Source organism: Perca fluviatilis, chromosome 18 (assembly GCF_010015445.1).
Source record: "Perca fluviatilis chromosome 18, GENO_Pfluv_1.0, whole genome shotgun sequence".
In the NCBI taxonomy this organism is placed as follows: domain Eukaryota; kingdom Metazoa; phylum Chordata; class Actinopteri; order Perciformes; family Percidae; genus Perca; species Perca fluviatilis.
In genome coordinates, this window is record NC_053129.1 from 1117682 (window position 1) to 1127298 (window position 9617).

At 39.6% G+C, this 9617-nt stretch overlaps 1 protein-coding gene across 5 annotated transcripts in view; it reads right to left on the reverse strand.

Annotated features, from left to right (window-relative positions):
- Positions 1-8648, reverse strand: part of cdk19 (cyclin-dependent kinase 19) — an 87572-nt gene extending 78924 nt beyond the window's left edge. For 2 of the 5 annotated variants that reach the window (XM_039781591.1, XM_039781589.1), the window contains exons 1-2: positions 8381-8639; positions 600-675 (exon numbers count right to left, since the gene is read on the reverse strand). In XM_039781591.1, the coding sequence (XP_039637525.1) occupies positions 600-675; positions 8381-8508 (204 nt within the window). In that variant the 5' untranslated portion in view covers positions 8509-8639. Of the gene's footprint in view, positions 1-599; positions 676-1597; positions 1620-3138; positions 3271-8380 lie in introns of those variants that run through there. The other 3 variants (XM_039781594.1, XM_039781593.1, XM_039781590.1) reach the window with 3 other exon arrangements.
- Positions 8649-9617: the final 969 nt, after the last annotated feature.

Consider the following 9617-nt stretch of genomic DNA (forward strand, 5'->3'; position numbering starts at 1 on the left):
AACACCGGGACCTATTAGAATTAAACAACACAGACGGTGCGTTCACTTAAAACAGGTAGCCTCGTGGTGCGTTCACAGTAATTGTAAAATCCCCTTTTCCCATCTGGTGGTTGTTTTTGTCATTCAACAGCAATTTACTGGTGAAATAAGTTATTGTTATAGTTATTACATCATTATAAAATCTTTAATTTTGACCATGGCCTTAACAATAAACAAGTTGCTGACTGTTGTTTTTTTTCTTCTTTTGTTTACACTAAATAAATAATAAAAAAATACAAATCTTAAAGTCAAGTTCATAAAGTAACTTTCTTTGCTTTCATTTGATTCCAAATCAAGATACACTGGTAACAATTGCTTTCCATTGTTAATATGTACTTAAAAAACAGTTCTGAAATGCAAAATAATAGAATTTTAATCATGTGATAAAACATGCGATTAATTGCGATTAACTATAGAAATTCAGCGATTAATCGCGATTTAAAAAAAAAAAATCGCTTGACAGCCCTAAGATATAAATGTATATCTCCATCTCTGTTGAACTATTCCTTTCAAATTAAACCTCAGAACCAAACACACTAATAACAAAAGTTGCAACTTACAGCGATTTCCCTACAGGCAGACATCGATATTCCAGTGCCTTCTATTTGTTTCAGTGCATACTCCTTCTCATCTTTCCTGTTGAGATGAAGAGAGAAAATGGGAGCAACATTACTAAAAGGAACAGATTTTCTTTTCAACATCAATCTCGAGTGCTCTGTTGTTGCCCGGATCACTGCTGTGCATGAATTTAACCCTCGATGCACAGAGCGATGCTCAGGATTCAAACTGCACCGCGGCCTCGCCGCAGCTTTTGGGCTACGTCTTTGTTTTTGCTTTCTGCCATTTGCAGATTAGTCATTTGCCCTTGTGCATGAACACCAGTGTATGAGTGGAACGTGAGACGGCAGGGTGGAGCACATCCAGCAGACAAATATTGATTATTTGACATTAGCAGTGTTTCCAACGTATGAAATACAACCTGAGCACAGAGAAGTGGAGAAACGAGGGCTGAAAGGAAAACTATTTCTTTTTAAAACAATGCAAATATGTAGGGATGGGCGATATGGCCTAAAATCCATATTGCGATATACATTGCAGCCTCTTGCGATAACGATATATATTGCGATATATAAATATAATAGAACCATTTCAGACCAGGTTACATAGACCCTAAGGAAAACCAAACTGCTAAATGTATTTTTATTTTTTTTAAAGAGAAAGAAACATAGTATGTAGTTTTGAGAACATTTATTGTTCAAAACTGTAATTATACAACATAATGTTGCAGATAAATAAAATTCAAGTACACTAGTTGCAGAGACTTTGACAAAGAAAAAGCTTAAAGTATTGGGTGTCTTCTCTTTAGTGCAAACCATTCTAAAAGGCACTACACTTAGTAAGTTTAAGTCCTTGGTTCTTAAATGCCACCCAAGATGCAGAGAACAGGACAAACTGGTGTCTGTTTAGTTAAGGAACACTGTACTGGAAATACTTTCAGTATTAGGCAAAGATGCACAGATACTTTAAATAAAAATATATTTCAAACAAAGTTTCTTACCTGCAGCCTAATGTAACGCATTTGAGAGAGCGTGCGCGCGCACACACACACACACAAAAGAGTCGGGACTTTTTGCAAGTTGTTAGCAACATCATCCGGCGGCCTGGCGCCGCTGCCTGCTGGTCAAACGGTGCAGCCTCTGCTCAACCCGTACGGCAGGGGCCGTAAACGTCCCGGTACATTTTTTGGTCCCACTGCACACGCGCGCACACGCACTCACGGCTGTATGTTCAGCGGTGAAGTACAACGTCTGCAAACACCGGCTACTGTCCGTTATATAGTGAATGGTCAGGCTGGTAAAAGGCTCCGTGGTACGGCTCGACCACAGCTCCGTTGTAGCGGCTTAAATCCAAACCAAGTCCAAATAATGGATGTTGCACCGGTCTTTTTCACCAGCTCCTTGTTTCGCTTTTAGTCATGTTTACTCAAGATGAAGATGACGCGTTGCAGCTCGTGGCTCTAAACTTCGCGGGTTGATTGCGTCATCAACATGATGTATCGCGATAGTGCAATATAGCCTAATTAAAATCTCTATCGTAGGCCAATTTTGTATCGTTTATATTGCATATCGTCTATATCGCCCATCCCTACAAAGAGGCATGATTAAAATGTTAACACAATCTGTGGGCGGCATCCAGTAACAAGTTCATTCAGTGAGTGAGCAGGGCACACAGGTCAAACAGTTCCTGTGGTGCTAATCTAACCCACTTCAGCCTAATTTGCACTGGAGATGGTCATGAAATAACCGGCGCTCTCAGGCACACATCTCTCATACTAATTGAGTTGAACAGATGCTCAAAAGAGCTCATAACATTATATATTTAGGCTGTAAAATTGTCAGCAAATTGACATTATAAAAAGGTTACTCCGCTATGCAAGAGCCGAGGAAAACCAGCTCCTCCACATAATCCTCCAGGTATTTCAACTGGCATTTCATTTAAGACTGCAACAGGTCTGAGCCTGCATGCTCTCTTCAACTATCAAAAAAATACCCATAATCATTTCCTAAAGCCCAGGGGACATGTTGAGATTGCTTTTTTTTTGGTTTAAATCCAAAAGATGTTTTGTTTTATATAATATAAAACAAAGAGAACGTTGAAAGATTGCTGAAACAGTTCATTTTTTGTCCATCACCTACTCAAATGATCAACTAATTGTTCCAGCTCTTGAACACATCTCAAAGACAACATCCAAGCAGTCGTGTATAAAGGACTTGAAAGCAATACTGGATAAAAGTACAAGTATCTTAGCAGAAAATGACTGGTAGAAGTTAAAGTCACCTTGACTTTCTGACATCAACAAAGAGAAACACAGTACGAAAACATTTCTTGCAAGTATCGAGTATCGAAGACGCTGAGGGGAAGAGTAAAAGTGTAGATTTTATTTAGGATATGTAGTGGATTAAAAGTAAAAGTTGCCAGAAATGTAAATACCAAAGTAAAGTACAGATACATGAAAATTCTACTTAAGTACAGTAACGAATTATTTGTACTTTGTTACATTACAACACTGGGTCCAAGGGACAGGAGATGACTACTCACTCGTCTTTTACTCAAAAGAACATGACAAAGGGGGTTCCGTTTTCATGTCACTGTGAATCGGATTCATCTCTCGCTCAGAATCATGTTTCATGTGGCACTGTGAACTTGATTTTGCCGTCTCGCTTGTGGAAGAGAAAGTGATCGCTGACGCCGACTAACAAGGTTAGGCGGCCAATCAGAGGACTCTCTCTCTCTCGGCGACTCCCTCTGACACCGATTCGACATGCTGGAACAGCTGCCAAGCAATCCAACAGCGAGGGACGCACCACGAGGTCCACGGCCACATGGTCGGCCACACACAGCCAAACAACACCCGACCCGGGTAACTGTCCTTCAGGCCTGCTGCGTACCTCGTTGGCTGATTACTGTGTGCCAGCAATGCCTCTGAAATGACATCACTGCAGTTTGTGCTCAGTCACATCATGTCTCTCTCAAAATTTGGAACACTGTGGTCTGTGGATGCACTGGTGACTGGCTCTTCTTGGTGTGTGTACTATGCAATGCCAGCACCATAACCCTATGCTTAACAAACCACCAGAGACAAGCAGCACTGCAAATGTCTGAACAAAGTTTACTCTGGACCTAGTCTCGCTTTGCCAGACCTTCCTCCACAGCACTGCGGAGGAGGGTCTGGCTGGTCCGCATCACATTCCGGGATGGGAGAGAAACGTGCTCTGGTTTATTGGCATTTCTTCAAACCAATCACAATTGTCATCGTACGGAGCCACGGTGCCTCTGCTAAATAGCCTCGGGAAGGAACTAGTTTTGGTGGAACATGTGTACGTGCAAAAGTAGTTTTAGTCGTGCAACAGAAAACTCAGATTGGACAGATAGTCTAGCTAGCTGTCTGGATTTACCCTGCAGAGATCTGAGGAGCAGTTAACCATAGTCCTCACAAATCCACCGGAGGTTAGAACGCCAACACAAAGAAAGAGGAAGGTGATGGACATCCGGTCGACATAGGCCCAATTCCAGATTGTATGCATCTACTTCTTTAAAACACTGACAATACATCTCGTTGAGGGCATACTTCTCCTTGTCCTGCCAGCTGGGACAAACTGACTACAGTTCCATATCCCTTAAGCCTTAGGTGTGAAGCCAGCAAACATAAAAAAAACATCCAGGTGTGATAATTTATTTTTGCTTTTTGCACTGGGGACAGAAAGAGATTTGCTGCCTTTCAATTTTCACTCAAACAAACCCTACAGGTTAAGTTCAGTAGGAATGTGTGACGCCCTACATCCCCAGGGCCTCGCCACCGGCCTCTAAGAATACAATCCAGGCTCAACGAAAAGTGAGTGAAGTCGGCACAACAGCTGAATGCTCCGAAAAAATACTCTAATTGTGCAAATAAGGCACACACAAACGTTTTGGCCGTCTTTCTCGGATACAATCCAGGCTAACAGCAGCAACTCTCCACATTCCACTCATAATGTATCTTTCCAAGTACAGAAACAACCACAATATTACATTTTACAAACTGTAGCATTGTATCACAGCATTAACTTGAATTAATTTAGTTTATCAAGGACATCGCTTTCAAAACTAATAAAAAAAAAAAAATGCTCATCTCTGAAAGTGAAGTTATATTCCTGGAGTAAATCCTGCTTTCCTTTCATATATTAAATGAATGCAATGCTTACAATGCTTACAGATGACATACTGCCGATCACACTATGCCCTGTGTTTTAGGGAACGACCGAGACTGGTTTTTCAAGGCCGATACCGATTATTAGTAGTTATCAAAACCGATATGCATTTACAATGAAAATGAAAATCTTCAAGTCAAAATTAAGATTTTGGAATGTTACAAACTCCAACACAAGAAACTTTGTTTAAATGCTTTAAGCAATTATTTAATAAATGAGAAATTTTCAACATAATCCCCAGTAACAGAGAGTCAGATAGTGTTGTGGGGGGGGGACATTAAGTCCGACTCAGTGGGGAGTGAAATCGAAGCAGAGGGACAGACAGAGCTGAAATGCAAAAACACTATTTATGGCTGTACAATCCCACTTTTACAAGTACAGATTTTTTTTCTTTTTCATATTACCTTTAATCTTACACAATACTTTATGTTAATGCAGGATTTATGCTCTTGCGTTAAATCCACGCCGCCTGACGTGCTTCTCTCAGTGACGCAGACCGCAACAACTGTAATTGGTCCACTTGGCCATGGCTTGGTAGTGTCGCATTTCCCCGTACTAATTTACAGGTTCTCCTTCTCCGTACAACGTGAAATCAAGGAGGGGGTTAACTCGCTCTAGAGATATGGTGCGTTCTTTTTGTCCACCTAAGTCGATCTACGAGTCGTTTTCCGGAGTTACAAACCGGAAGTTGCAAAAAGAACGCCACCGAGGTCGTATATACGACTCATCAAGTCGTCTGAACTCAGAGGACCCCGAGCTCACTTTCAAAGATGGCTACGTCGTGCATCACACGTAGTAAACATTGTGGTTTTCTACAGTTTTAAGCACTTTTGTCTTTGTTGTAACCAAATGAAGAAGTCGTACACATAGCGCTGTATACTGCTACCTATAGACATGTCTCTACAGTCTTATTAGGAGTTAAACATAGCGCTGTATACTGCTACCTATAGGCATGTCTCTACAGTCTTATTAGGAGTTAAACATATCGCTGTATACTGCTACCTATAGACATGTCTCTACAGTCTTATTAGGAGTTAAACATAGTGCTGTATACTGCTACCTATAGGCATGTCTCTACAGTCTTATTAGGAGTTAAACATAGCGCTGTATACTGCTACCTATAGGCATGTCTCTACAGTCTTATTAGGAGTTAAACATAGCGCTGTATACTGCTACCTATAGGCATGTCTCTACAGTCTTATTAGGAGTTAAACATAGCGCTGTATACTGCTACCTATAGGCATGTCTCTACAGTCTTATTAGGAGTTAAACATAGCGCTGTATACTGCTACCTATAGGCATGTCTCTACGGTCTTATTAGGAGTTAAATACCGCCTGATTAGTTATTTTGTAGCTTGTGTAGCTGAAATTGGCTAGAGACGCTCGGTTGCTATATGACAACGGCTTTAAGCCGAGTCTTGAGCAGAAAGCAGAGCAGTAGCCTAACATTAACGTTAATCAAAACGTAATTTTCATGTATCAAACTGTGAAATATATTTGTGTAATATGTCAATAACTGGGTGAATAGAATCCTAAATATTACTAAAAATGTTACAAAAATCCATCTTTTCTCCAACTCGTAGTATATAACAACCCGGTCCAACCACGGTGGGAAATCTGGAGCAGGAAAAGTTAACCCTCTCTTTGAATTCATGTCGTTCATGGAGAAGGAGAACCAGGAAATGAGTCGGGGGAAACGCAACACTACCAAGACACGGCTGAGCGGACCAATCACAGTTGTTGAGGTCTGCGTCGCTGCAATGTGTAGACATCATTTTTTGAGAGATGCACTTCAGGCTACGCCATAGGGTCCGCATCTACACGTACCTACGTACGTACACGCAGCGTGGATTTAACGCAGAAGCATAAATCCTGCTTAAGGTAGCATGAGCCTGTAACCAGGCCCGCTTCTACAAGGGTGCAAAAGCATGCACTGCCCCCTTAGTTCAATGTTTTGCACCCTCAGTTGAATGTGTAGTGTAATAAGTAACAAATGATAATAATGTATTTAAACCAATTGTAGTGAAACTTACACTATTTGACAGACAGTAATTAATGAAATGAAAGGAAAATGTTATGCAATTTGGTCAACTCACGTTGTTTTAAATGTGCTATAGAAATAAATGTAACTTGACTAAATAAAATGTGCATTAGTTGTATGCACATCATTGTCATAATAGCGTTATAACGTGGCAGGCATCATAGTTTTAACCTAACCGCTACTGCTCAACCACTGCACAGTGTACTAGAGAGTTAATTACACATAACCTCTTCAATCACATCTGGTCATCAGTCACATCTGGCAGATACCCGATCCATGAGAAGTATTTTAGGTTTGTGCAAATTTTTATGACAAGGTTTAAAAAATTGCATTTTATAACAGTGACAAAGATTGGATGTGGACTGGTCACATCTGGCCAACAGTCTGTCATTACAGACACCAAAAAACAATCTAGAATGTTTGACCATGCAGTAGCAAAACAACTAAATATATACGTTTTAAAGTATAAAAGGAAGAAAATAAAGCAACTCCTCTATCCCCCTGTTAGGGCACTGCTTGCATTCCATTTGCTTTTCCAATCTGTTAGGTCAGAGTGATTAACCTAGGGATGGGCGATATGGAGAAAATCAAATATCATGATATTTTGGACCAAATACCTCGATATCGATACCGCAACGATAGCGTAGTGTTGACTATTGGTGCTTTCACAAAATATTTACACAATGAGATTTTTGATAAATAATCATCAGTAATGTGGATATAATGACTAAAGAAAAAAAAAAAAAAAAAAAAAACAAAAAAAATTTTTTTAATTAAAAAAAAAAAAACAATTTTTTTTAAAAAAACCTTTTAAAACCAGGAAAAGACAACACTTATGTCATATTACGATATCCAAAATCTAAGACGATATCTAGTCTCATATCAAGATATCGATATAATATCGATATATTGCCCAGCTCTAGATTAACCTAACTTTTACTAGGCTATTGTCAACTGACAATTTGCCAAATGTGCTGTAGCAATAGTGACACTATTGGCAAGGAACACAAATGTTTAAGCATATTTGTCCATCTTCTGTTGCTGGTATGTATTTACATGCTTGCGGTAACAGTGTAAAGAAGTCAAATAGTGAACAGACTACATTTAACTGCGAGTGTTAACAAAGTTTGGCAACGTAGTGTTAAAATGAGCGGGTAGCTTGGCCACAAAAAGACGCTGAAATGTCCCTATCGCGTTGAATAACCAACCGGTACGTTTCAACACATTATCAGGACAAGCTGGCTTCGTTGGCGCCGTAAAAGACGACACTAGTCGAACAAGTATAGCACCGCCGCTTACTGTATTGTTGTGTTGTTTTGAGGGGGGTGGGGAAGGGGAGGAGGGGAGGAGGAAAGGGAAGAGGGGGGGGGACCGTTGGTGAGTGAGTGAGTGAGTGCGTTACATGAAAACAAAAACACAGCGACACGGGTTATCGTTTCGGGGAGGTTCAAATCTAACGCCCCGGTTAACACACAACCAAGGTGTCAATAGAAAATGCACCGTGCAGTCAGCTCCATGTCAGCATAAACAATAACGTTCACGGTTATCTTACCCGTCTTTGCGTTTAGCTTTATAAACGTGCCCGTAGGTGCCTCGACCCACTTTGCAACCTTCATATTCGAACAGATCTTCTACTCTCTCTCTCTCGGCCGCCAGCTTTGTTTTGAAGTCGTAATCCATTTCAACCCATAAATACGTCTTAATTTACAATAAAATAAAAATTTAATTATTACATGCATTAATTAAATATTCTGGTCGTTTTATTCCCCCACCATTTCCTTGTTTGGGATTTTGGTCTGCTCCGCTTAATGTTCACTGGCTCGTTGACGTTTCTAATTGGCGCGCAAGGCTCGCTGGGAATAGTAGTTCTTTTGAGCAGGCGCCGCGGCTCGCCGCCTTGAAAGCTGAGAAGTAGGAAACTACAACCCGCGTTTCTCGCTGTGGTTTGTTGCTCTTTGCGTACTCATGAACGCTGGTTTGGATTTCATGGTGTACAAACAGTGCTGTTCCTTCAGAGTATATTGGCTACTTTATAGTCTTTAGATATATATTAAGAAATATTTGTATAATCCCTGAAATGGCGTTAATTTCATAACATATATACCAGTTATTATCAAGGTAATACAACAAATACATTACATCTTTACAGAAAATAAATAATTCCTCTGAAAATACTGTTGTGTTTTATTATCAGAAAAGGTTGTATGCTAAATTGACAGCCAAATTGCTAACGCCCTATTGGCACCTATTTTTTTTAAAATCAAGAATGGCAATTTCCAAAGCAGGATCTAACACATATGGTTTTTTATTTGGTTGCTAAATGGAGTTACTTATATAAACGTGTGCATTTGCAATGATAATGCTGATAAAAAGCAAATGATCGTTATATGTTTTCTTCAACTGCAATGGGCCTAACATGCTCATTTTATAACAGATATTTCTATAGGCTAATATTATTTTCACATACAATTCGAAGTGAAAATTGTGTTTTTGTAAACGTCAACATGGAGTACAAACAATAAATTGATACATTATACATTATTAATACATACATAACGACCGTACAATGGTACGTTGCAGGAATAAAATATTCACACATGTAATTCATATGTACACAAGCAAAACGTAGAAGTATTTGTTTACATAGAAATTTGCCTAAGAATATTGGAGCTCTAAAATATAGTTTGTATGTGATACATAGGTAAAATAGTCCCACGTTTTTAAATAGGGACTTACATGAACATCACTTACTGGCTTATGATCATAATATCCTTCTAAAATGTATTGTA